We start from the raw sequence: 27,604 nt of genomic DNA on the forward strand, positions 1-27,604 counted from the left end.
GGAGTGCCGGTTAAAGACATATGTGCGGCTGCCACATGGTCATGCGTCCATACCTTTACACGATTTTACAACTTGGATTCCTCCTCTAGGTTTGGAAGGGCAGTATTGCACTCTATTCATCAATAAAAGGAAGCATGAAGTCAGTACTCCCACCTCCAATAACAGAATACTGCTATGGGAGCCTATCTAAGATAAGGAATACGTCGGAGGACACAATCTGGCTCGGGAAAAGTTGGAACTGGTGGGGAAGAAGTGGAGAGGTATTGTAGTGGACTCTCTGTATTCTGCCTACGCTAGGGGAGTGTTGGTCTGGGTGGCACCGCACGTTCCGCTCCAACTTACACAAGAGGTGGTGGATACAGAGGGGAAGATGGTCATATTGAAGGCACTGGTAGAGAATAAGGAGGTGTGCATTGTAAATACGTATGCCCCCAATCAAAACACGGCGGCATATTTTAGGACTTTGTGTACCAACCTGGGTGCGTGTGTGGGTGGGGCGGGAATTTGGGGAGGGGATTTTAATTGTGTGCTGAACCCCAGGGTAGACAGATCTGATGATAAGATTGATAGGCCCACCCCAGCGGCCAGGGCATTGCAGACACTGCTCGACGACTTCGGGCTGGCAGATGTTTGGAGGCTGAAACATCCTAATGAGGAACAGTATTCGCATTACTCAGCCCCGCAGCAACTGCATGCAAGACTACATTATTTTTTTTGCCACGCCAGATGTGGTGGTAGAGACCACCCAAATAGAATACAAAGCGAGGGTCCTGTCGGACCACTCGCATCTGGTCCTGGGATGGCAGTACTGCCGCCCCAGAGCGCGGATACCGACTTGGCGCCTCCGGGCTGAGGCGCTCAAGGATCCGGTCTTCAGAGAGGATATCAGGGATGAGATCACACATTATTTCGAAGAGAACGCTGGCAGTGTGGATTCGGCGGGCACGCTCTGGGAAGCCTTTAAGGTGGTATTGCGGGGTGCTGACATTGCTAAATCAAAGGGCCTGCAGGGTGGGGTCCTAACGGAGTTAGGGGAAGTTGAGGATGAACTGGAACGGGAACTCAATAGGGGAGGGGGAGATGCAGAGCCAGTACTTAAACTACAGCAGCGGTGTGCAGAACTTTGGGAAAGGCTCTGCAACCTCAACTATAAGAAGTATGTTGAGAGACAGCATGCAGGTGGGGATAAAACGGGCCGTCTCTTGGCGTGGCTATACAAGAGTGAAACCCCTAGGCCCCCGATTAGGACGATAACCAGAGAGGATGGAGAGGTAGCGAACACCAAAGAAGGAGTCAATGAGGCATTCTTAGATTATTACAGGGCACTATATGAGGACAAAGGGGGGGGCAGCCGAGAGGAGATAAGGGAAACTTTAAGAGATATGGGATTACCTAAGATTAGTGCCGAAGAAAGAGAGGAGCTGGATGTGCCGATTACTTTGGAGGAATTGGAGGAGGTGGTGAGGCAGCTGCCCACCAGTAAGACCCCGGGTGCGGACGGACTCCCTAGCAAATTTTATAAAGCATATAGAGAGGAGGTACTCCCTCCCTTCCCCATGCTTGAAATGCTTAATGAATCGTTTGAGGTGGGCCGGCTGCCGGAATCGCTTAGAGAAGCGATAATAATACCCCTCCCTAAGCCCAACAAACCAGGGCATAGCTGCGGCTCCTATAGGCCCTTGTCAATGCTGAACCAGGACGGCAAGATATTGACGGCGGTCCTGGCCAATAGATTGCGGAGAGTTATTAGTAAATTGATACATCCGGACCAAACAGGTTATGTTCCCAACAGAAATATAACCCACAACCATAGGCGACTCCACCGGGTGATTGAATGGGGGAGCAAGAGCGAGGCTGAAATGGCGGTTGTGTCCCTAGATGCAGTCAAAGCTTTCGACTCAGTCAGGTGGATGTGGTTGCTGGAGGCCCTGAAGGAATACGGGATGGGGCCGGGCTATGTTAGGTGGGCGAAGTTGCTGTACAGCGAGCCGCTGGCTAGGGTACGTACAGGAGCGGTGATATCCGAGAGATGGCAATTTAGCAGAGGCACCAGACAAGGGTGCCCCTGGTCCCCGATGTTATATATTCTGGCCCTGGAGCCCCTGGCAGTGTACCTTCGGCAACAATATGACATGATAGGCATTGAGGTAGGGGGAGAGAAACACCTAATATCCCTGTATGCTGACGATTTGCTATTATATTTGAAATATCTGGAGGAAAATCTTCAATATATTCTGGAGGTAATGGAAAGGTATGCAGAACTGTCTGGCATAGCAGTGAACCGCCAAAAATCGAGCATATTCCCATTGGGTAGCTACAGAGGAACCCTTCCAGAGCGGTTGCCAGTGTTGCCGATACCATGGGCGGTTGGTTCCTTCCACTACCTCGGAATAGATGTGTATCACACGGTAGAGGAGGAACATTTGTATAACACCGAGGTGGCTGTGGGAAAAATCCGTATAAGCATGAAGTTTTGGGAAAAGTTGCCGTTGGCGATGATGGGACGGGGGGGGGGGCGATGCTCAAAATGGTGGTCCTACCCAGGCTCTTACATTTTTTCAGCAATATTCCGTACATGATACCTAAGAAGTTTTTTGCCAAGCTGAATAGTATGTGCAGAGACTTCCTATGGCATGGCACTCAGATTAGAGTGGCGCTATGGAAGTTGCAGAATTTCTATGAAAAGGGGGGTATTAAGCTGCCTAATTTTGAGGCCTATTATGTCGCTGGTCAGTTGCAATATGTGGTCAAATGGCTCTCTGATGAGGTAACTCCCGAATTTAGGCTGTTTGGACAGGACTGCACTCCGTTCTACATGAAGGAAATTATTTGGTTGCCTAGGTCAGAAATGAAGGAGCGCCCGGGAATGATGTTGCTGGGGTGGAAGATGTGGCGTAGAGTATATCGAATGATGGAGGACCCGTACCCGTGTTCCCCGCAGGTGCTGTTGGTTGCTTTGGCAGGGGAAGACAAACAACTAAGGATGATAATCAGGACCTACTTGGAGTCGGTCGGGCTGGTTACATTGGGGGATGTCTGGCAAGAGGGGGCCATTAAGGATTTTGAAGGACTAGGGGAAGAGGCAGGCTTACATAGGGGCCAGTATGTCACGTACCTCAGGCTGGTGCAGAATATTTTTAAAATCTGGCCTGAGACTGTATTGGCGGAGGAACCAGACGCCACGATGGGGACAATATATGACATATCAGAAGGGGGGTATGAGATCTCTAGATTGTATGAGATGGTGATGACCCGGGTTGGGAAGGAATTGACGCATTTGAGGTTGGATTGGGAAACAGAGGTGGGAGCACAGATGGAAGATGGGATGTGGGAGCGTGCTATGGAATACCACAAGAAGGTGTCAAGAAATGCCAGATTATAACAAATACAGTTGTATATAACGCACAGAGCTTACATGACCCCGATGAGAATATCGAAGTTTGTAAATGTGGGACGACAAGCGTGCCCAAAATGCGATAAGGAAAATGCTGATATGAAACACATGTTTTGGTCTTGCCCAGTGATTGAGAGTTTCTGGGGAGAAGTGGCGCAAAAACTAGCGGACAAAGGGGTCACGCTCATTATAGATACGGCCTGGGCCTGCCTGTTGGGAAGGTTTCCCAGACCACAGAAACTTAAACATGTTGGGAAATTGAAGGACTTGGCATATGTGCTCGCAAAACGAAGGATTGCCATGGGATGGAAGCAGTGCCATAAGCCACGGGTGGAGGTATGGTGGCGGGAATTGCAGAAATGGGCGGAGGCTGAAACGGTGGTATGGCAGGAGGCATGTAGCAAGTGTGGGGAAGAAGAAGTGAGTACTCTGCTGGCATGGAGAGTATTAATAGCAGGACTGTTTGGAACAATAACGGATTCTGCAGTCTCAGAAGGAGGTGATACCCTGCCGCACGCAGCAGATACGGAATGAGAAGGACAAACAAGCTCTTGAGGGGGGAGGAATTGGGGGAGCAGTGGTCTTGACTAATTGATGTTCATGTGATTGTTGCAAAAAGTGCTGCTAGTTTGGTTTGTATTGTTTGTTTTAAAAAATAATAAACTGTTTTTTTTAAAAAAAAAACAGGAGACAAACACGGGGTTGAGCGGGGGGTGGGGAGAACAGGAGACAGACACGGGGCATGAGCGGGGGGTGGGGGGCAACAAGAGAGACACGGCATGAGCGGGTGGGGAGAACAGGAGACAGACACGGGGCATGAGCGGGGGGTGGGGAGAACAGGAGACAGACACGGGGCATGAGCAGGGGGGTGGGGGGGAACAGGACACAGACACGGGGCATGAGCGGGGGGTGTGGGGGCAACAGGAGACAGACACGGCACATGAGGGGAACAGGAGACAGATACGGGGCATGAGCGGGGGTGGGGAGAACAGGAGACAGACACAGGGCATGAGCGGGGGGAACAGAAGACAGACACGGGGCATGAGCGGGGGGGTGGGGGGAAGGGGAGAGAGACACACGGGGCATGAGTGGGGGTGGGGGGAGGGAGAGAGACACACGGGGCATGAGCGGGGGGGTGTAGGGGCAACAGGAGACAGACACAGGGCATGAGCGGGGGGAACAGAACACAGACACGGGGCATGAGGGGAACAGGAGACAGATACGGGGCATGAGCGGGGGGAACAGAACACAGACACGGCACATGAGGGGAACAGGAGACAGATACGGGGCATGAGCGGGGGGTGGGGAGAACAGGAGACAGACACGGGGCATGAGCGGGGGGAACAGAACACAGACACGGGGCATGAGCGGGGGTGGGGGGAAGGAGAGAGACACACGGGGCATGAGCGGGGGGTGGGGGGAGGGAGAGAGACACACGGGGCATGAGCGGGGAGTGGGCCAGAGGGGGAGAGACACACGGGGCATGAGCGGGGAGTGGGCCGGAGGGGGAGAGACACACGGGGCATGAGCGGGGGGTGGGGGAAGTGGAGAGACACACGGGGCATGAGCGGGGGGTGGGCGGGAGGGGGAGAGACACGTGGGGCATGAGCGGGGGGTGGGGGGAAGGGGAGAGACACACGGGGCATGAGCGGGGGTGGGAGGGAGGGGGAGAGACACACGGGGCATGAGCGGGGGGTGGGGGGAAGGGGAGAGAGACACACGGGACATGAGCGGGGGTGGAGGGGGGAGAGAGACACGGGGCATGAGCGGGGGTGGGGGGAGGGAGAGAGACACACGGGGCATGAGCGGGGGGTGGGCGGGAGGGGGAGAGACACACGGGGCATGAGCGGGGGGGTGGAGGGGAGGGAGAGAGACACATGGGGCAAGAGCGGGGGGGTGGGAGAAAGGGGAGAGAGACACACGGGGCATGAGCGGGGCGTGGGGGGTAAGGGGAGAGACACACGGGGGGTGGGCAGGAGGGGGAGAGACGCACGGGGCATGAGCGGGGTTGGGGTGGAGGGGGAGAGACACACGGGGCATGAGCGAGGGGTGGGGGGAAGGGGAGAGAGACACACGGGGCATGGGTGGGGGGAGGGAGAGAGACACACGGGGCATGAGCGGGGGTGGGGGAAGGGAGACAGACACGGGGCATGAGCGGGGGTGGGGGGAAGGGGAGAGAGACACACGGGGCATGAGCGAGGGGTGGGGGGAAGGGGAGAGAGACACACGGGGCATGAGCGAGGGGTGGGGGGAGGGAGAGAGACACACGGGGCATGAGCAGGGGTGGGGGAAGGGGAGAGAGACACGGGGCATGAGCGGGGGGTGGAGGGGAGGGAGAGAGACACATGGGGCATGAGCGGGGGGGTGGGGGAAAGGGGAGAGACACACACGGGGCATGAGCGGGGCGTGGGGGGGAAGGGGAGAGACACACGGGGCATGAGCGGGGGGTGGGCAGGAGGGGGAGAGACGCACGGGGCATGAGCGGGGGTGGGGTGGAGGGGGAGAGACACACGGGGCATGAGCGGGGGTGGGGGGAAGGGGAAAGAGACACACGGGGCATGAGCGGGGGTGGGGGGAGGGAGAGAGACACACGGGGCATTAGCGGGGGGTGGGGGAAGGGAGACAGACACGGGGCATGAGCGGGGGGGAAGGGGAGAGACTCACGGGGCAGGGGGTGGGGGGAAGGGGAGAGACTCACGGGGCATGAGCGGGGGTGGGGAGAGGCATGAGCGGGGGGTGGGCGGGAGGGGGAGAGACACACGGGGCATGAGCAGGGGTGGGGGGAGGGAGAGAGACACACGGGGCATGAGCAGGGGTGGGGGGAGGGAGAGAGACACGGGGCATGAGCAGGGGGTGGGGGGAAGGGGAGAGACTCACGGGGCATGAGCGGGGGTGGGGAGAGGCATGAGCGGGGGGTGGGCGGGAGGGAGAGAGACACACGGCATGAGCGGGGGTGGGAGAGGGAAAGACACACGGGGCAAGAGCGGGGGTGGGCGGGAGGGGGAGAGACACACGGGGCATGAGCGGGGGTGGGGGAAGGGAGAGAGACACACGAGGCATGATCGGGGGAAGGGGAGAGAGACACACGGGACATGAGCTGGGGTGGAGGGGAGGGAGAGAGACACACGGGGCATGAGCGGTGGTGGGGAGAGGGGAAGAGATACACACGGGGCATGAGCGGGGGTGGGCGGGAGGGGAAGAGAGACACACGGGGCATGAGCGGGGGATGGGCGGGAGGGGGAGAGAGACACACGGGGCATGAGCGGGGGGTGGGCGGGAGGGGGAGAGAGACACACGGCATTCGTGTGCAGGCGGCAGATCCCGCTCCTCGGCCCTCCACTGGCCACCGTGTGCCGATGGCGTGAGCGGGGGGCTGGAGTAACAGGGGAGACACGGAGCATGAGTGGGGGTGGGGAGGGACAAGAAGGACACATGGGGCATGAGTGAAGGTGGGAGGAACAGGAGACAGACACAAGACTTACTGTGCAGGTGGCGAGGAACAAAGATGGCGGGCGTCTCTGAAGCCAGACGCACTGCACGCTTTCACCGCATCCAATGAGAGAGCACGTCAGATGTCCGCGGACATCACGCAAGCTGCTTGCCCAATCACCGTCCTGTCTGCGGAGCGAACAGGGAAGTGTGTCCGCGAAACGAACACAGATATCACTAATTTTTTTCACTTACATTTTTGTCATTTTTAAAAAAATTACTGGATGGATTTACACCAAATAAAGCAAAGCACGCTTTCGGGACCAAGCCGCCGCTCCTGCCGCAAATTTGGTGTGAATTCGTCCAGCGGTTTGGGCTGTAGGCGGGAGCAAAGTTTTTTCCCATTATGTCTATGGGAAAAAAAAAAGTTTTGGGACCCCCCCCCTATAACTTTGCCCCCCCTGGACGAATCCTCACCAAACTGTGCAGAAAAATTCAGAGTGACCCAAATACTTTTTTTGCAAAGTTTGGTGATGATTCGTCCAGGGAGAGCGAGGTTATAAGCCGCCCAAAAAGTGCTCTTCCTATGGAAACACCAACTTAACCATAACTACATAGCCACTACCGTGGCCATGTAATATATACACACACTTCTTTCCATATGTGTAGATATGTGTAAAGATATGTAGATATATGCTTGTATTTAAGCGCATGTAGTGATTATGACGGTTACTGTTGTGATCATTCGGTGAACTGGCCGGATGTTTATGGTTAGGTATATGGATGGATGGATGGATATATATATAAAGTGTGTGCTCATAATACTGTTAATTGCATTCACACCACCATATCAGAGTTACTGCTGTGCAATTTATTCTAAGCATGTGAATCCATGAAAGATCCAATGCTGGAGAAGGGGATAGTTTCTTACCTGTAACTCCATTTCTCCAGCATTGGTATCTTTCATGGATTCACATGCGCCCGCTGGCCTCCCCTGAATGCAATGTACATGCTGCATTCCCCCAGGCTACTTTGGAGGGGGTTAAAATCTGAAGGGAGCCTCAGGGGCGGGGCATTTATACTGGCACGTTCTATTGGGGCATGCGTGGGCAGCCCAGAAAACGACGTGGATAGGACACAAGTGTCGAAGTTTTCCTAGGGAAAAATGGCTTTATAAGTGTACCGAGGGTTCCCAGTTTGACGACGGGAAATATTCTAAGCATGTGAATCCATGAAAGATACCAATGCTGGAGAAATGGAGATACAGGTAAGAAACTATTCCCTTACGGTCAGTTAGTCATTAATTTTATTTGGGCCGTAGGGCCATAAAAGTACATTTCAACGTGCACAGATTACAATAGAATTATAATAATCAATTTCATTCTATAATATATACATAATATAACGTTTGTTTGCAATAGTCCCAGTGTCACACAGCTTGCCTTTCGGCCCATTGATTAGCTAAAGATAGATTTAGGTTCCACTTGCTCTGGGCCAATTACAGTTGCCTTCTTTCCTTACCCCTAGTGAGAGTTGCATTAGCGCCAGTTAGCACAAAATGGGGCCTTGTTTCAGAGAGATACATCGTGTTGTAATGGGAGAAGGGGCTAAATACAATCATACTATTGGACGTTTGACAGCTGATGCCCATGGTGCAATTGGCCTCTCTCTGATCCATGAATTCTATTTGGAGAAAGTTGTAACCGCTCTCCCCCGGGTAGTGCAGTCTGATGCAATTTAGGATTGATTGATATTTTATTTCTCCAGCATTGGATCTTTCCAATGACAGGCATTGTTAGAAACTTAATTTCATGCTGCATAACCTGGCCTACTAGCTGGTTTGTCATTCTTTGGGTTGGTGCTAGTTGCTTGATCTACCCTACTGGGTGTAGGCTGCTGGGGCAATTGCACACCTTGGTTCCATAGTCTTAGGGTTGACACAAGGCAGTCAGAATGGATAGAGAGCTGGGGCACCTGTTTAACCAAGGCTGTGTTAGGACCATTGATTTCTCCATTTACGCAAATGGGCCCCAACCCTGTCGTACTAGTGCTCTTTATGGTTGAGATTGTGAGGGCATCAGAATTACAATAGACTGCCTACTTAAATGGTTGGTTAAACCCCATGGCATCAGTCAATCCCAAAGGTGGTCCCCCTATGGCCTCCCTTCACCCATGCGCTTCTATAGGCGCCAGGAGCAGCCTATTTAGGTACACTAGCTCAGACAAGATGAGGCTGTATTTACATCCACAGACCGTCAGTGCCCCCTCGATAGTTGAAACTGTGCCCAGTGTCTGGGCCAGGTGGCATGGGTGTCGCTGGGCGACTGAGACTCAACAGGGGGCTTCTCTCAGGACACAAGTCTGGATCTTTTTTTACTCAGGGCTATGCCTATAAGGGGGTATTAATATAAAAGGCTGCGTCCGGGGCAGGGCACCGCTTACCCTCCACGTCCTTGGGTTCCATTTGAGCCATAGGTACAGCCAGACTGTTCAGGGCTGAAGGTGATGCCAGCGTCTTGGGATCTAGTTTGGGCCCTCGTACGGTTGGTGTTTCCTTGACCTTATGATCTCCTCTTGGGCTTTTCCTGATTAGCTCCCCCACTCCCAATATCCAGTTCGGTGGTGGGTTGTGTGTATGATTCTGGCTCATGCTCATCGGCACTGTCACAGACACAAAGGCTAGTTCATTACTGTCCATAGCAGGGGGTGATGCCATTAAAAGTGGTGGCGGGAGTCGTTGATGGATAATTATTAGAAGGCAAATCCTCAGTGGCCACAGGGATTAACGCTTTTCCATGTCCACCACCTGCCCACCCTTCGCTGGGGTTGTGCACACGCAGAACACTGGACAGGTTCTCAAACTGTAGTAGATCATATCAAGGATATATGGCAACAGTGTCCGCTGAGCTGGCTCTGGCAAGATGGCCGTGGTATGGATGGGTGCTCTGCCACTACTGGAGAATTGTGGCCTGTCCCGTGATATGTTGGTTGGATCCCCCAAACATCCTGGTTTTTACCAAGAACCTGGAGAGTTTCTTTGGGAGTACGCCTCTCCTGTCATTTTTATAGGGCTATGGACTTTTTGCTTAGCAGCGCTGTTGCCAGTGCCATATAGTGAGGGTTCCTTCGCCATTTGCTGCTTGAGAGTTAGTATTTCTGTTTGGTCACTGTGCAGTCTTACATGGGGGGGACAGAGGTGGAGCAGGAGGGGAAGCGCGGGTGGTTGTGGGCGTGTGTGGGTTAGAAATGTCTTGGCTTGTCTCATGGGGGTCTAGTCAGGCAAGGAATGCAGTTGCATACCCAGACTCCCCCAGCCACCCCCGCTCAACCCTGGGCCTCTCACCTGAATAGGCGCTTTGTGTTGCAAGGTCTGGGTAAGCACACTCCCATTTAGATAGTTGTTGGAGAGTCCAGGACAGGATCCAGGTCAAAGCACACAGGTCGTCTGCAGAAGGGGTGGGGGGAAGAATCCCAATAGATTTTCCATCTGGCCAGTGAACACCCTGTGAGAGCAAACACCCGCACCCTTTCCCGCTCACAGGCTCCACCTTCGTGGGGATGCGGAAATACTTGAAGAAATGTTGTGGAGGGTATAGGTGGGGCTTATTGGCGGCAGTGGCAAAAACAAGCTGCAAAATCTTTCAAAAATAACTTATTAGATCCACTGCTCCTCCGGGAGCAAACACACGTGCCCTGTCCCTCCGTGGGATTAACTGGTTGTCCAGTGTGCGCTTAAATTGTACTTGGACTTTTCCAGGTCTTTTAGAAAATCTGAGGGTCTGTTCATAACCTTTAGTGGACAGCAGTCCGTTCTTCAGGTGTCTTAGGCTGCTATAGCCCAATGGATTGTCCCTTGTATTATAGGGGCTAAAGCTAAGGCTATTGCATTCCAGAGGAATATTACCAGAGAAATTATTAGTAAAGCAGCTACCAGGTGTTTCCCATCCACCTTTTGCAAGAATTACTGCATGGATACGCCAGCCAGGCCAGATACCAGATATGGGCATGCGGTCCTGTAAAACTTGTTTTCTTAAAATTAGCTTTCTGCCTCCCTGAGTTGATTAGTGCTTTTTAATCTCCCATAAGCATGGAGAAAAGGGGATGGGACCGCTGAGTAAGAAAGTTATTCACTGTAGTGTCATCTGTAATCCTAGTCCATAGTCCCCTTTCCTCCAATAGTCCTACGCGCCGTCCTTCCTATAAATAAATTGTTAGTCAGGTGAGCCATCTAGCGGCTCTAAGGAATGACGGGTGTTGCAATAGTCAGGGTCGGCAGGGCTGGCCACCACCACGCTGCCGCACCTTCCGTGCAACACACTCTTTTAAAGGGGATTTACACCTTTTATGCTGTGCAAAAAAAGCTCTGGACCCCTCCCCTAGGACTGACGGTACACCCAGACGTACGTAGGAAAGGGGACTATGGTCTAGGGGTACAGATGTCACTTTCTTTGTTTTAAATAAATGTGGATTCACATTGTCACCCTCACACAACGGTGTTTAATAATCTCCTAGTGACTTTTGAGCTGCAACCCTGTTTCACACAAAAGAAAATGGATCCTGGGGAACTATTTACAGAGAAAATGCTCCATTTGCTCTAAGTATGCTTTCGATGCGGTACCTCTCTGTAATGAGAAATGTGTGCTAAGCCTGGTTGCAGTCCCACAATATATGGCCCAACGTAAAATTATAAAAAGCTTGAGCATTTGTGGCCCCGAAGAGAACATAAGCTCTGAAATCAATGGTTATTCGTTAACAGGTTGGTTCCCAGAGCCTGTACCCATTATACCTGCTCATGCAGTACAACATTCTCACTCCAGATTCTCACCTGATGTTAAGTAGCCTTGCATAAGTGAGTCAAACTCACAACTAATCCCTGGTCTTCTTACAAATACTTTACTTACTATTTTGCTTATGACTGCAGGTAGGGACACCTGTGGCGCTAGCAGTGCCCCTTGGATCTTTGGAGGAGTGGCCCTTGCAACTCGACATATCCATGCCTCTAAGCTTGATAGTTTACACTACATCCAATTTAAGTATCATGAAATGCAATTGCACCTTGTATGCTGATTCTGAATGTCTGTCTTGCTGAAACAGGGCATTTATTTGTAAGTGAGCTAACTAAAACAAGCTAACGAAAATAGTTAAGTTATCTAACATGACACTGGTTGCTTGCCTACCAAAGAGAGCCTGGCTAAAACCAGAAAGTCTGAATGCAGGGGTTTGGGCCTCATTACCTATGCATTGCATTTTTGCATGACCAAAGACCGTTTGCATGCATAAAGACAGTGTAGATTAATTTGCTCCACTACTCGTACAGTTTGCACATGCATTTTCCACAAACATGTTGTTTTTCTCAGTATTCTTGGCACTCTTGCTAAAGTGACACACATGGTCATTAGAAATGTTGCACATTTTGTTTTTTGTTTCATCAAGAGAACCGATCAGTTTCTTATTTTTTTTTTTATATCTAGGTGGGCATGTTTAAAATACATCCTGAGATTCCAGAATCCATGTCGGCAGAAGCCAAAGCATTCCTCCTGCGCTGTTTTGAGCCTGATCCCGTGAAGCGTGCAGCTTCTGCTGAACTCTTAATCGACGAGTTTTTGACTGTGTCGAGCAGGAAAAGAAAGTCCCAGTTAAAGCTTTCAGGTAAGTACTGTAAAAGTGTGAATATGAGGGAAGGATTAGTGAGAGTTGCAAAAAGGTGATTAATAAATGAATAATGTCCTGCAGGCATACACAATCGAACCTGATGCTCCAGAAATACATAACCGAAGAACAATTGACAGGAAAGTGTGGACGTGAGCCCTTAAATGAGAAGGGATGGTTGCTGAAAGTAGCACCAACATTACGTTCTTGTCACTGGCCAGGATGGTCAAGGCAGCCAGATTGGTTATTTGTAAATCCATCCTATAACCTGTTATTAAGTTTAGGTTAATAAATCGGGTAATGCGCTTTCTTACCAATTTCAATTAGAACTCTTGTTTACGTCTGTGTTCACTCGTTTAAGGTTTTCCTTAGGACATTTAACATGTTTGCCTCCTATTGAAATAAGTCTTTGCATTTACATAGGTGTCCTGTTCACTCCAACTCGGGAGGATGGTTCAGGGGCAACGTGCTCGCCTTGGAAGCAAGATGACACGGAGCAACACACGTTCGTTCCCCGGGTCCGTGCTTGGAAACCTCTGGGTATTAAGCGTGTTATCAATAACCTATCATATCGACCCCGTTGTTTTCCTATGGAACTAATTATTCTGAAAGGTGCATAAGTTGCTAAACTCATAGGAAGAGCACTTTTTCGGCTGCTTATAACTTCGCTCCCACTGGAGGAATCGTCACCAAACTTTGCAAAAAAAGTATATGGCCGGCTCTGAATTTTTTCACCAAGTTGGGTGTGGTTTCGTTGGGGGTGGGGGGCAAAGTTATAGGGGTTCCCAATTTTTTTTTTTTCCATAGACTGAATGGGGAAATACTTTGCACACGGGAATGGCTGGACCGATTTTGACCAAATTTGCGGCGGGGGTGTGGGTCGAAAAGCGTGCTTTTGTGTAGTTGGTGGAAATCTGACCAGTACTTTTGTTGCAAAGAACTGGTATGTACATCCCACAAAATAAGTAATAGCGGACCCATTTCCCTGTTCGCTGCATGGACTGAAGTCTCGTTGGCCTGCAGTACGCTGTGATGTCGGCGAACATTGGACGCGGCCGGTGGTTGGCTGGAGGAAAGCATGCTGTGCATGAAAGGTTTTGGGAAACGCCGCCATGGTGTATCGGAGGGATAGTGTTGTGTGTGTGGCAAGGCTCTAAGCCATTGTGTGAATGGCTTGGCTTCTTGTACGTAGCAGTGTGCGCACTAAAATTAGTCATATCTGGCTCCACTCCGGCGTCCCATTTCGCTGTTCGCCGCTCGGTCAAAATTTTGATTGCAACGCAGTGTGCGGTGACAGGATGTGTGTCAAAAGTGTTCCATGACGGCGGCATGTTGTATACGAGGACTATGCGGTGGCGAAAGGGTCTGAAAAACATAGTGTACGGCATCTGGTGATGGGAAGAAGGGATGGAAAGGGTGCAGAAGTGAGAAGTGCTTCATGTGATATATCTCATTAGAAGAAGACGGCAGTCTGCCAATACTATCCGTGCATGCTCCACCAATGCGCGGATACCTCAACAGGCAACAATCTTGTGTGGTCATTGCAGGCAGCCTTCGTTATGGCATGCCATCTGCAGCAGCGATGTCTTTCATTATGAGTGGTGGCAGGAACTTTTGCAGAAGGGGAGTGCATTCCACAAGACATGAATATTTGCAAATAGGGTATACTATGGAGTGCTGTGTGTGGTAAGTTTGTAACCCTTTTAATGCATGGCTGCAGCCCTTGCACAGAAAAGTATCTCCACTGGTTGAAAAGGTATGTCCACTGGTTAGATAGTCAGTGCCACATTGTCGCTTTGTGTGTGTGGTTTGGTTGCATTGCACACATTGTTGGTTGCGTGGGTGTGGTGATTGGTAGAACATTGTACAGTTGTCTGTGTATGGGTGGAGATACTGCAGTGACCAGTCGTGTACTGTGGCCACTGGGTGCACTAATGGAATAGTGTAAATGTGGAAGAGGTTACGGTGGAACTGGTTCTTACATGTGCTTGCGATGTGCGCATTGCGCAGATTAGTAAGTGTTGCAGTGCACTATGCCGTATTGCTTGTATGCACGTAGTGCAGTGTGAAGAGCAGGACCAATGTTGTGAAGATTGTGTTGTTTGGTTGGCATTATTACAATGGTTTCTGAATGGAAGTGGGTAGTGGTGCCAAACCTTGTGGTATGTTTGTGTATTACTGTAAGTGGAACATGTGTGCTTGCATTCCTGCTTTAGGGTGCAGAGGTTGGGTAGAAGTGCTGGTGCCTATGTTGCCTTTCTGAATTGTGGCACATACCTACATGTTCGCCTGCATGGCTTTGTTATCTTGTGGTGGGTGTGGGCAAGGCCTAGACTGTTGGGTGCATGGCCGAAGGCCATAGGCCATACAACCAACAGGCTAGGCCTTCATGACAGCCACCACAATGTAATGCAGTCGTGCACTTGTCAGTCTGCATGCATGTCAGGTTGGTGACTTTTACGCAATCGTTGTGTGTGGAGGACTTTGAAGACTTAGTAGAGCAGCAGAAGTTAGCTGCTATGCGTACATTAGCATACGGTGCACATCATTCCCCTGTTGCACAATAGAGAGCCACGTGTCACCATTTGCGTTTGCTATGTTTAGGCCCTTATAAGACCCTTGCTTTAGGAAGTGTTGTAAGATATTGCAGCATGAAAGGACGTGCTCAGCAGCACACATGTAAAATATGGCCAATGTACACAGCCTCATACATACTGTGCACCACACCTGCACACTACAGGCTAGGCCTTCATCACAGACACCACAACATAATGCAGCCATGCAGTTGTCACTCTGCATGCATTTGAAGTTGGTGACTTTTACACAGTGGCTTTGGAGGACATTGGACACTTGGTAGACCAGCGGAAGAGAGCTGCTATTTGTAAATTAGCATATGTTGTACATCATTGACCCTGTTGCACAATAGGGCGCCACATGCCACCATGCGCATTTCATATGGTTTGCCCCTTATAAGCCCCTTGCTTTAGGGAGTGCTGTAAGATATTGCAGCATGAAAGGACGTGCTCAGCAGCACACATGTAAACTATGGCTAATGTACACGGCCTCCTACATACCGTTCAGCACACCCAACGGGACGGTATGCAGCCATGCATGCAAATATATGCCCAGGGTGAAAGCTGGCAGCCTCAATTGCAGAGTGCAGTGCACATGGCATGAGCTTTTATGTACAGTGGTGTCTGCATGCATTTGAAGTTGGTGAATTTTACACAATGATTGTAGAGGACTTTGTAGACTTGGTACAGCAGCAGAAGTTAGCTGCTATGCGTACATTAGCATACAGTGCACATCATTGCCCCTGTTGCACAATAGGGAGCCACGTGTCACCATTTGCGTTTGCTATGTTTAGGCCCTTATAAGACCCTTGCTTTAGGAAGTGTTGTAAGATATTGCAGTATGAAAGGACGTGCTCAGCAGCACACATGTAAAATATGGCCAATGTACATAGCCTCATACATACTGTGCACCACACCTGCACCCAACAGGCTAGGCCTTCATCACAGACACCACAACATAATGCAGCCATGCAGTTGTCAAACTGCATGCATTTGAAGTTGGTGACTTTTACTCAATGGCTTTGGAGGACATTGGACACTTGGTAGACCAGCGGAAGAGAGCTGCTATTTGTAAATTAGCATAGGTTGTACATCATTGACCCTGTTGCAGAATAGGGCGCCACATGCCACCATGTGCATTTAATATGGTGTGCCCCTTATAAGCCCCTTGCTTTAGGGAGTGCTGTAAGATATTGCAGCATGAAAGGTCGTGCTCAGCAGCACACATGTAAACGATGGCTAATGTACACGGCCTCCTACATACCGTTCAGCACACCCAACGGAACGGTATGCAGCCATGCATGCAAATATGTGCCCAGGGTGAAAGCTGGCAGGCTCAATTGCAGAGTGCAGTGCACATGGCATGAGCTTTTAAACATAGCATGTACAATGGTGTCTGCATGCATTTGAAGTTGGTGACTTTTACACAATGGTTTTAGAGGACTTTGTAGACTTGGTACAGCAGCTGAAATGACCTAGTATGCGTACATTAGCATACGTGTACATCATTGCCCCTGTTGAACAATAGGGAGCCACATGCCACCATGTGCATTTCCTATGGTTTGGCCCTAATAATCCCCTTGCTTTTGCGAGTGCTTTAAGATATTGCAGCATGAAAGGCCGTGCTCAGCAGCACACATGTACACTATGGCTAACGTACATGACCTCCTACATACTGTTCAGCATACCCAATGCAACGTTCTGCAGCCATGCATGCAAATATGTGCCCAGGGTGAAAACTATCAGACTCAATTGCAGATGGGGAGTGCAGTGCACATGACATGAACATTTAACCATAGCCTGGACTATGGTGTGTTTTCTGTGGTGACGGCCTAGCGCCTTGCATGCATCGCTGTAGTGGAAAGGGAAAAAGAGTGTCCCTGCTTTACTGGGGCGCGGCACTCCCTGTAGGTGGAAATGCACACGTGGTACATCCTGCCCTTTTAAGGATGGTGGGCATGGAAATGGAACTGTGCGATTTACCCAGTCAAGTGTCGGAGGTGTGGTTGACAGGAAGGGGCAGTGGTATAATTCCCCAAAAGTCGACGCATTGAGGTTGGTAGAGATGGAGAGACGCAGAGTGCTCATCGTAGGCGATACCATTGTGCAAGATCTGCACAGGTATGCTGTGGAAAGAGACTTTGCTGTTAACTTTCAGTTGGAAGGAGTGGAGGCTTTTTGGGGCGCACAGTCAGAGTGGGGTTTTGGTGCCATGGTTCTTCTTTGTACATGTGTGGCCTCTGTCGGTACTGTTGATGTAGTCATCGTGCATTAAGGATGCCTACATTTGGAGTACATGTCATGCTTACGTTTGCTCCGTCACCTCAAGAAGTTGATGACAGCAGTGACGCAGATTTTTTCCACTGCCAAGTTGATTTTATCAGCCATACCACCAAGAGGAGCATGGTACCATGTTGGGGTAATTTGTCCACAGTCGGAGGTCGGGAGGTGTTTCCTAAACAGAAGCATGTGTGACTTCCTGTTCAGTGCTGGGATGTTCTGCACCGACTATGACAGCATTAACAAGCAAGATTTGCAGTACTTTCAAGGAAATTACATTTCTTTACCTCCATTGGCAATGCTGTTGTTTGCCACTATGGACGAAGAGTTGCAGAGAATCCTGTAGAAATGTAAGAGAAGCGTTCACCTTCAGTCAGAAAAAATGTCAGGAGGAGAAGCAAACAAACACATCGAAAGAGATGAAAAAAGAAATTGAATGCAAGCATGTACATAACAAAAACGGGACAAAGAAAATAAAACACAAAAAAACACATCTTTTCAGACACAGTACTAAACACCCAAATGCCCCCTGCCCCCACAAGCATAAAACCTCAGCTGATTCTGTGGTAGTTTCAGAATTACACGTCACATCCAGCTACTTGCAGGATGGGAACCATGGAAATGGGATTGTGGAGACAAAGGCATTGCTCAAAAAGGTTTGTCGTTGTGGTGTGTAAGCAAAAAGTGTGGCAGGCGGTCTCTTTATACAAAGAAGTGCAGAAGCCTATGGTGGAAGTGTGCAAGGTAAGGGGCAGGAATCCTGTTGTACTGATTGCAATGTGGGTATGATATGATATCATGTCAAATTGTATGATATGCCATTTCCAGTGCACCTATACACTAGCTGTGCAATGAGGCAAGGGAGGGGGAACAGAGAGGAGACAGAGACAAGAAACCTACTAGGCCATTTGGCACTCGGATTGCCTAAGTGCTTGGGGAGGGGGATGCAAAAGTGTGCTACATGGGAAGAAGAAAAAATTACAAGAAGTGAAAATATGGCCCGATTGTGGCACGTGCTAGGATAAGTGCAAACATCTGGAGGTGGTGGAACTTTTAGGGATACAGCAAACAGTCCCCAAGCGAGGGTTTTGCCAGGAAGGCAGTGCAGGGGTGCAACTGGCGGGGGAGGGAGGGTCTGGCCCAACATCAGAGGGTGGGTAGGTAACTATTGCATATTCAGTTTCAGGCAGTAAGTCAGCAGGGGAGAGGAGGAGCAAAAGCAGAGGCAAATACAAAGGTTTTCAGGTGCTTCCAGATCCAGCAATGGTTCTCCAAGTTTCAGGGAGGCTATTGCAGAGGAAGGCCCCAGCCAAAGAAGGAGAACTACCACCAAGTGGTTGCTTGCGGAAGCGAGTGACCCTGAGGGAGTTGGAGGCGGATGAGGGAAGACCTGGAGCACGCACCATACTTAAGAAGTGACAGTTCCAGGTATTGAAGCCCCAGGGCTCAGAAGGCCTTGTGCATTTTGAAGAGGGTTTTCACCTTATTGCTTGCAGGTACTGGGAGCCAGTACAGACATTTTAGTCCCAGAGAGATACCATGCTTGGGCTTGAGGCCAAGGACAAGCTGCACAATCCTCTCCTGGATGAGTTGCAGAGGGTGTAGAGTGGAAGGAGGCTAATTTCGACGGAGGCTGTTGCAATACTGTCCCCTACAGAGAACTACAGCTGTGGAGACAGGTTTTCGGACCTTGCTTTACGTTGTTACTATACATTCAGTGCTGGCTTTGAAGCCAAATTTTTAAAATTTCTGGAAGACATGGGTTAGTGGTGAAAAAAATGTCTACTATTGTCAGAAGGAAAGAACAGAGTTCCTGTGGCGATATAACAATGGGTGGTATGGGTAAATGGAAACGTTCCAAGCACATGCAATTGATGTGACTTCATGGCAGTGGATGGGAGAAAAAAACGGTAACATTTTTACGAACGTAATGGACGCTCAGTGGCACATACCATGCGCACAGCTACTTATAACGAAGTTGCACACATTTCGCAGAAATAATATTCATACCTCCAGTTTGTGGTGATGGGTGCTCACGTGGATGAATGTTCATGCACAAATTTTGCATTATTCTTTTGAACTTTCTACTGGACGTGCTTTACAATGACACGCCACTTGGAGGCTTAATGTGCAACGGTACATATGAAGTATTCTCATGTATACCACCGAGAATAGTGTGGGCCTATTCCAATGATTCCTGTAGCCAGCCAGAGGTTGGAATGGGTCTCATCAACAGAAGCATGTGTGACTTCTTGAGTGCTGCTGGGATGTTCTCCTGTGAGAATGAGATCATTTGTTCTCGATATATACATCTTTTCAAATGAAATAGCATGTCGACCAGTGGCAATGACATTTTTTTTCACAATCTAAAGGCTGCACTTAAGTCCCTATTGTAAGAATGTGAGCTGACGTACAAAACACACAAAAAATATAAAAACTGCAAAAAAAAGGGTTTTCTATGGAAGCACCTTTAAAAAAAAAACCCACAAAAAAGGCTCTCGCCAGAGCCGCCACAACTAACAACGTCCCCTACCCTGGTTTAAAGTTATTCCCCCAATCCCTAGCGCGCACAGCACAAAAGTCCACGAATATCGCAATAGTTGCAGGGTGGCACATGTTAGATATGCCCCTTTTGAAGAAGAAGACGGCCATAGAAATGGGCCTGTAGAGGCTATGGGATTGGTCAATAAGGTTTCTGGGTGTGGTGTGCATGCACAGACTGGTACACAGCCTATTTGTCAACAGAAATGCAGAGGCTGTGGTTATGGCTGTGTTTCACAAGCCACAGCGTGGAGGTTTTGGGGGAGTTCGAAATACATTGATTGAAAGTGAATGGAAAACACTGTGCCGTGGCTGCTCATTTTGGAATCTATCATGTGGATGCGTAGTGCTATGGAGTACCTACATTGAAGTGACTGATTTTGGTTTGTCTGTGTGACACTTTGATGACACGCAATCATGCCGACATTATTGTTGTTCATTGTGGAGGAAAAATTGAACAGCATGTTACACGAGTTTCTATGCTGTTTCGATGAAGGAGGCAGTTGCTGAGGTCATGCATCTGTTTCCGATCCCCTGGATAACTTTCTATCACCTTGTGCGGACACTAATGTGGCCAAGAAATTTTTCATTTGGTCCGCAAATGTAGAAAGTGCGGTACATTGCGAAGAAGTGTATTTGTGCCTTTCTACGACATGTGCCAATGGCATACTTCACACACAGGAATATGACGTTTCACAGCATGAACAGTTTTCCCCAGCAATAACGTTCATCTTACTATGCCTCCCATCCCAATTTCTGCACACCACATCCAAATTGCCTTAGTGCCCTTCTCGAAAGTAGTGGAAGAATTTTTGTAGTAAGTGTTGCGCACTGAAACTCTTCAAAACGCTCTGCAACACGTAAAGAAACTGCTTTCTGCAGCAAAACCCTTTCCAACTGATTCAACTACAGTGTTTTGCACAGTGCCATGCCTCCCGCCCTGCATCCGTTAATTGGCAATTCCATTGTTCATCTCTGAAAGGTGCTTTCTTTATTTCCCTTTTTTCCGTTCTCAGTTCATTTCCATTTATTTTGGTCTTCTAACACAAGCCACAGAAGGAACGGAAGGAAAGGCCTGGTACGGAAGGGGCAGCACCTGCATGGATACCATAGGGGATGTGCAGAATTATTGGGTGACCTTCACCTACATTGGCACCAGTCATTGTCAGGCTCCTGGACTGACTCTTCCCACACACTTCCACGTACCTTTCCTCTGTAGAGTAGCGCATTGCAGTACATGCACAATACAATGCCCTTTGCTGGGTAAGGGTCTGTAGCTTGGCATATGGTCTGCAAGGATGTTGTAGAGCTCCGCTGCCCTACAGGAGTGCCCCTGTTGTTGGCCGCAGCAGATGTGGAAAATGCTGTACATGAAATTATAGTACTTCATTGTTGGAAGGGCAGTAGACTGCCCATTGGTCCCTTGTGCTTCCATTTCATTTGTCATCACATGCAGTACAAATACTTCATTCTACGCCATTATCCTCAGGAGAAGCATTCACAGAGATAAATACATTCTGGAATACAAAAATGTTACCACAACGCGAAACACAGCTTCATTACGTGGAGCGGGAAGACAATTATTCAGTGCGACCCCCTGCAACTACAGTACTTTTCTAACCACCACTGACATTGTTTGCGCTCTGAACATTCTGCTGTTTGCTTACTTGCCTATACATGCACGATTATGTGCATGGCCAAGCCGCACCAGCTTTGCCATTTTGCAGACTTGTTACAAACTGCCCCACCTGCTGTTACATGTTTTCTTCAACTGTACGACCCGCAGGCAATCTCTTGACACTTTCCGTTACAGTGCTCAGTGCAGAGACAGTGTGTCTGTTTCACAGGCAATGGAAAGGCAAGCAGCACATCAATCAAATGAATGCAATATTTAACACGCCCATGTTACACTGCAGATTGCTGTTGCTTGTTTACCAATGGGCCACATACAGCCAGGCGTGCTCCAGCCATACATTGGTAGGTTTGCAGAGCCACCCACGTAGTCGGCAGGAGTACTTGAAATGCGGTAGCCTAACGTATAAATCTGTAGGACTGGCGACAGTGGCGGTGTTACCAGCACACAGAGGATGCCCTACGCATGGGTATAGCTGTGCAACGGATACACGTGCACTCCCACAACTATTTAAAAGTGCATTAGAAGATGCCGACATGCGGCCACTAATGGAGTCCTATGGATACTTGCAGTCTGATTGCACATACGCCGGCCAGGTGCAGTCTCACTAGGAAACATCCATATTGCTCACCTGCCATCATCTCGGCCAGTACTGTGCAGCCCAGACTTACCATGCAATGTTAACACAAAAAGAGAAAGCACTCAATTACTCACCAACACTTACCATGTACATCTGTAATTGCTAAGATACACCAACACTATTAGCAAAAGGAAGGGGTAGCGCAAACGGATACATACACCAGAGATTTTGGCCTTTCCACACGTTCATAATGAGGGCCGCCAAGGAATCAGTGACAAACCGTTTTTTTTATTTTAATTTTTTTTTAAACATATTTCTATTAAGAGAGCAGGTTTACAGCATAACACAGGAAATAAACATCATACCACAGTTGAATTAATTACAGCATATATAGAAATAAGTACTGGGTTGGGGAGCAGAAAGTGCAAAGAAAGAACAAGGCAATGTACATCACGGTGAGGATGTGGGCGTAGTGTCTGCCTCGGAACTCAAGTCACATAAGTAAAGGCGTAACAGTGTCCAAATGTCTTTAGGGCGGCAGGAAGACGGGACCGACAATACAAAGAGTTCTTCGTCATTTACTGTACATAGATCCTTCAGAAAATTGGCCTTGGTTGGGGCGGCTGCAGATTTCCAACATTTAAGAATATAACGCTTGGCAACAATACATGAAATATTAAACAACCGTCGTGTTGTTTCCTTCACCTTACCAATGTCCCCAAATAAGTATTTCAGAGGGGAAAGAGTTGCTGGGATATCTGTTATGTCTTCAAGCAGTTCCGCGACCTCCAAAACTCCACAACCCTCGGGCATGACCAATACATATGGTAAGGCCCCGCATCAGGGGCATCACATTTGGGGCAGTTACCCGTGCAATTGTCCACGAATTAAGCCACTGTCGCCGGGGAGTAATGGAGTTGGTTTAGGACTTTAAACTGGATCAACCAGAGCCCAGAATTCATAGAGACAGATCTGGTAAACTGACAGTAGCGGATCCAGCTGGTATCACTTGTCTGGGTACCCACATCCCGCTCCCAAATCTCTTTCATCATGGTACGTGTGGGGGAGTGGGTTTGCACCAGAGAATACAGCATCGAGACTCCCTTGCCGTGACTGCTTGTGGACACTATCGCTCTAATGCATTCATGCGTTTGGGGTTCTAACGGAAATGTTGGCCATCTTGCCGCAAATGCAGTTCTCATTCGATGGTATTGGAAGCGTTTAAGCTGGCCACTCCCCACACCTCAATGAAATCTGCAAGATCACAGAATTTGCCCTCTGGGAACATGTCTCCAGAGTGAAAAGCCCGTTGGGTTCCCAGGACCGCTGAAGGGCCTGATCAAATGTGGGGGAAATACCGGAGAATTTCCACAGAGGGACTTCCGGGTCGTAGGGGGTATCCAGGCCCATTCTCTTATACAGCCTGGCCCAAGCGTGAGTGGTCGTGTACACCGGGTCAAACGGGCAGATGTCCCATACCTGGGATAAAGAAGGACTGAGCGAATGTCATTTGGACGGACAGAATGTTTCTCAAGTAATATGTGTGGGGCTGTGTCCTCAGTGTCGAACCAGTGTTTCGCAAATTGCGCCTGTGCACACAAATAATATGGCTCAAAATCTGGTGCAGCAATACCACCCTGTGCAAAGGGCTCGACCATCCTATCCCACCCATCCTGGCTGTCTTCCCGTTCCAAAGAAATGAAGAGGCGAGTGACTTAAGCTTCGAAAAAAAAGGTCTACCAGGCCAGATCGGGATGTTATTGAAATAATAGAGTAGTTTAGGGAGGACCACCATCTTAAGCAGTGCCACCCTGCCGTATAGGGACAGTGGAAGGTTGGCCCACAACTGGAACTTGGTCGTGAGGTTTAGCAACAATTCCCCATGATTATGTGTGTACAACAATTGTTTGTCTCTAGCAACCATGATCCCCAAGTAGCGGACCTTGGCGGGAGCTAAGCTGAATCCCTCTATCTCAGCCAGGTCACCCGTATCGTCGGTCAGGGGGAATATTTCAGACTTTGGGACATTGATCTTATATCCCGAATACTCTGAGAATTCACGTATGTCTGACGTGATATGTGGGATGTTCTCTTCCGGGTTACGGACGTAAAGCAGGGTGTCATCCGCATATAGTGAAATAATCTGGGGGGGCCCAGTCATTCTAAGACCTCTATGTGAGTGGTTCTGACGGATAAATACCGCCATTGGCTCTATGGTAAGTGCAAAAAGTATAGGTGAGAAGGGACAGCCCTGTCTGGTCCCCCTGTGAGAGATGAAATGTAGGGGATAGGGGGGTGTTGGTCAATACCTTGGCAGTCGGCTGAGTGTACAGTAGTCGAACACAGTTGATATAATACCGACCGAAGCCGAACCGCTCCAGCACCAGGAAGGGATACATCCATGATACGGAATCGAAAGCCTTCTTGGCAGCTAGCGCCACCATGGCCACCTTACCCTCAGGGTCTATCTGCGCCATTACATTAAATAGCCGTCGCAAATTAAGAACTGTAGAGCGGGCTGGTATAAAGCCAGCCTGGTCCGGGTGGACAAGAATCAGCATATATGGAAGGAGTCTAGTGGCCAACACTTTGGTGAAAATTTTCCCATCAGTATTTATCAAGGACGAGGGACGCCATATCATGTGGAGGTCTCCGGGGTTTCAACAGGACCGTAATGATCGCTTCACGCATCGACTCAGGGAGAACCCCTATGCTCATCGCCTCATCCCACACCTTCAACAGTATCGGGGCCAGTTCGTCACAGAATTCTTTGTATAGTTCCGCACTTAGGCCGTCAGAGCCAGGTGCACGGCCATTTGAGAGGGATTTGATGGCTTCCGCGATCTCTTCGACAGTGATAGGCCTGTCCAGAATCTCGCGGGTCCCAGCGGTTAGTGTAGGCAAGTCTAGATTGTCTAAATATCGGGACGTTTCCTCCTTGTTCTTATTGTCGTGATTAGAGTATAGGGAGGAGTAGAACTCCGTGAACGCGGAGTTAATATCCCGGTCCTTATTGACTGTTACCCCCGCCGGTGTCTGTATGCTTGGGATCAGGTTTTGGTGTCTGTCGGATCGAAGCATATTGGCAAGATATTTCTCAGCCTTGTTGCTCTCCCCGTACTGCCGGGCTTTGGCCGGAGCGGCTATATACAGGATTCCTCTAGTGACAAACCGTTTTTAACAGGACATTATCGTTCGTAGCAGTACCAAACAGATATCATCTTTACATAAAACACTATGCTAAAGCAACGTTCTGGTTACAGTGCCTACTAAAAACCTATGAAATTCACTAACAAAAAACATTGTTAAAGGGACATTATGGTTAAGTTACTCTACTACAAACCTATCCCCTTTACGGAAAAAACTATGCTGTAAGAAGGGGCTGGTTACAGTGGCCTACTAAAAACCTATCAACTTCAATGCAAACACGTTGGTGAAGGAACCTTATGCTTCAGTTGCCCTAAAAACAATCTAGCAACTTCAGTGCAAAAACTTTTGTTGCAGGAACGTTACAGCTACTTTGTACTAACCACAATTTATCCATACTATGCTTACAAGTAAAACCGAAAAACCCCAGAAACTCAAAGGTTATGTTAAGCTAAGTAACCATAACTCGCACCACCACTGTGCACTTCTAAGACTAACACCTATGACATCAAAGATATATATATCCGTGCAAAAACCTTTGTTAGGAGAGAGTTAGGTGATCAGATTTAATGCACCAAAACCTTTGAAATTCAGCACTCGCATTTGAAGCAAGTCCACCTTAGCTTTGCGGCCCCGGTTGCGCAGCATATGACCACAATGATTACATCACTGGTGACATCACTAATGACCTCACACATGACATCACGAATGAAAAAGACATGGCTCCAATCCTAACACTTCTTTGTCTTCCCCTAGTTCAGACCATAGAAACTACTATGAAGATCAGTACCCTTATGTCAGGGTGTTTGGGGTAGAGAGTAGTCTGACACAGGGAATCGCATGTATTATATAAAAACAGGGTCAGGGGATTCCCCTTTCTATTTTGTCAATCACCTTATAATAATGACATCTATAGACATACATCCCCATCTTGTTTTGTAGCCCCCTCGCCATTTACAACATGCACTGGTACAAGGAAGAGGCAATCGAGAGCAATAAATATTTCCCCTAAGGTTAACATAGGAAGGCAGGTAGAGGCCTACTACTATAGTCCACCATTAGACTGTCCCACTGATCGTCAGGCGTGGTCAGGCAATCAGCCCAAACAATTTACACCTGACTCCACTTGACAATTACTTCAAGTATAAAAGGTGCCAATCTACCAAGGATTATGAGCAAGCTGGGATTGATAGCTGGAACATGACGGCAGGAACACGAGAAGCCTGGGACACCGTGATACTGGCCCAGTGTACCAGAGGGGTTGTAGCGTGGCGAAGGAGCTGTGTCTCTATTAAGCCGGAGGAAGGCGAGTGGTTGCTTATTGGCTGTGTCCATGCCAGTGCTCGTTCCCCTGGGATGTGTTTCGGTCCCAGGGGTGTCTGAGAGGCAGGTGGTGAGACCCTGACCTCACACCCCATATCCCGGGGAGCTGCTCACCTGCGCTGCTCTGCCTGGTTGAGTCTCTGTGTGAATGAGAGGAACCCAGCGCGTGAGGATGGCTTGAGCGGGAGTAGCGGCTTGAAGGGGAAAGCAGGGAAAAGCAGAGTGCGCAAGGGTCGCGAAGCAAAAGACAGTAAAGTGAGGTTGCAAGCAACCCAAAGCAGGAAAGGGGGGTGCAGGCGTCCCGACAGATTGAAAAGTAGAGTGAAAGATAGTACAGAGAAAATGCGAGAGAACCGAAACAGGATAGAAGGGTGCTGGTGACCCGCCAGAGTGAAAGAAAGTAAAAAAGAAAGTATGAGAGGGACCCAAAAGCTGGAAAGGAGGGTACGGTAGACTTGCAGGTTGAAAAGAGAAAGTACAAGAGCTACCATACAAGGAAAGGAAGGTGGAAGGGTGCATGAGTAAAGGACAGTGGGCCCCATTACGACCCTGCCGATCCAGAAAGAACGGTGGTGATAAATCCGCCACCACCGTTCTTTCCGGACCGGCTGATTAAGAGTCCTGCAGGCGGGAGGTGTCACTCCTGCCAGGTCTGACCTGGTGGGTTTAACACCACCCACCTGCAGGCGGACATGGAAACACCGGCTCTGTCGTAGACGGAGCCGGTGTTTCCATGGTCCCCATCCCCATGGAGTCCTATGCGACTCCAACGGAATGGGGATTTACTGATTTCTGCCTCCGGAATTATGTTGTAATGCCCTGGTGATTCTGGCAATCACGTAGGCGGAATTCCCGGCACGGTTACCACCGGACTCGTAATGAGGCCCAGTGTGTGCCTGGGCCACGATAAAGTCAAGAGGAGTGTGCAAGAGGCACAGTGAAGAAGAGAGGAAGGTGCAGGTGTGTACCATAGAAGGAAAGAAAGGTAAATGAGAAATAGTGAGACTGGAAAGAGCACAAGAGGGAAAGGTGCCAGAAAGAAGAAACAAAGTACA

At 49.3% G+C, this 27,604-nt stretch overlaps 1 protein-coding gene across 2 annotated transcripts in view; it reads left to right on the forward strand.

Moving 5' to 3' along the window:
- The window catches only part of MAP3K5 (mitogen-activated protein kinase kinase kinase 5), a 1,851,596-nt gene that overhangs the window by 1,594,177 nt on the left and 229,815 nt on the right, over positions 1-27,604 (forward strand). For both annotated transcript variants that reach the window (XM_069607656.1, XM_069607657.1), the window contains exon 20: positions 12,295-12,472. In XM_069607656.1, the coding sequence (XP_069463757.1) occupies positions 12,295-12,472 (178 nt within the window). The remainder of the gene's footprint in view (positions 1-12,294; positions 12,473-27,604) is intronic.

The sequence above is a fragment of the Ambystoma mexicanum genome, chromosome 4q (genome assembly GCF_040938575.1).
Source record: "Ambystoma mexicanum isolate Mex_15411 chromosome 4q, UKY_AmexF1_1, whole genome shotgun sequence".
NCBI lineage: Eukaryota > Metazoa > Chordata > Amphibia > Caudata > Ambystomatidae > Ambystoma > Ambystoma mexicanum.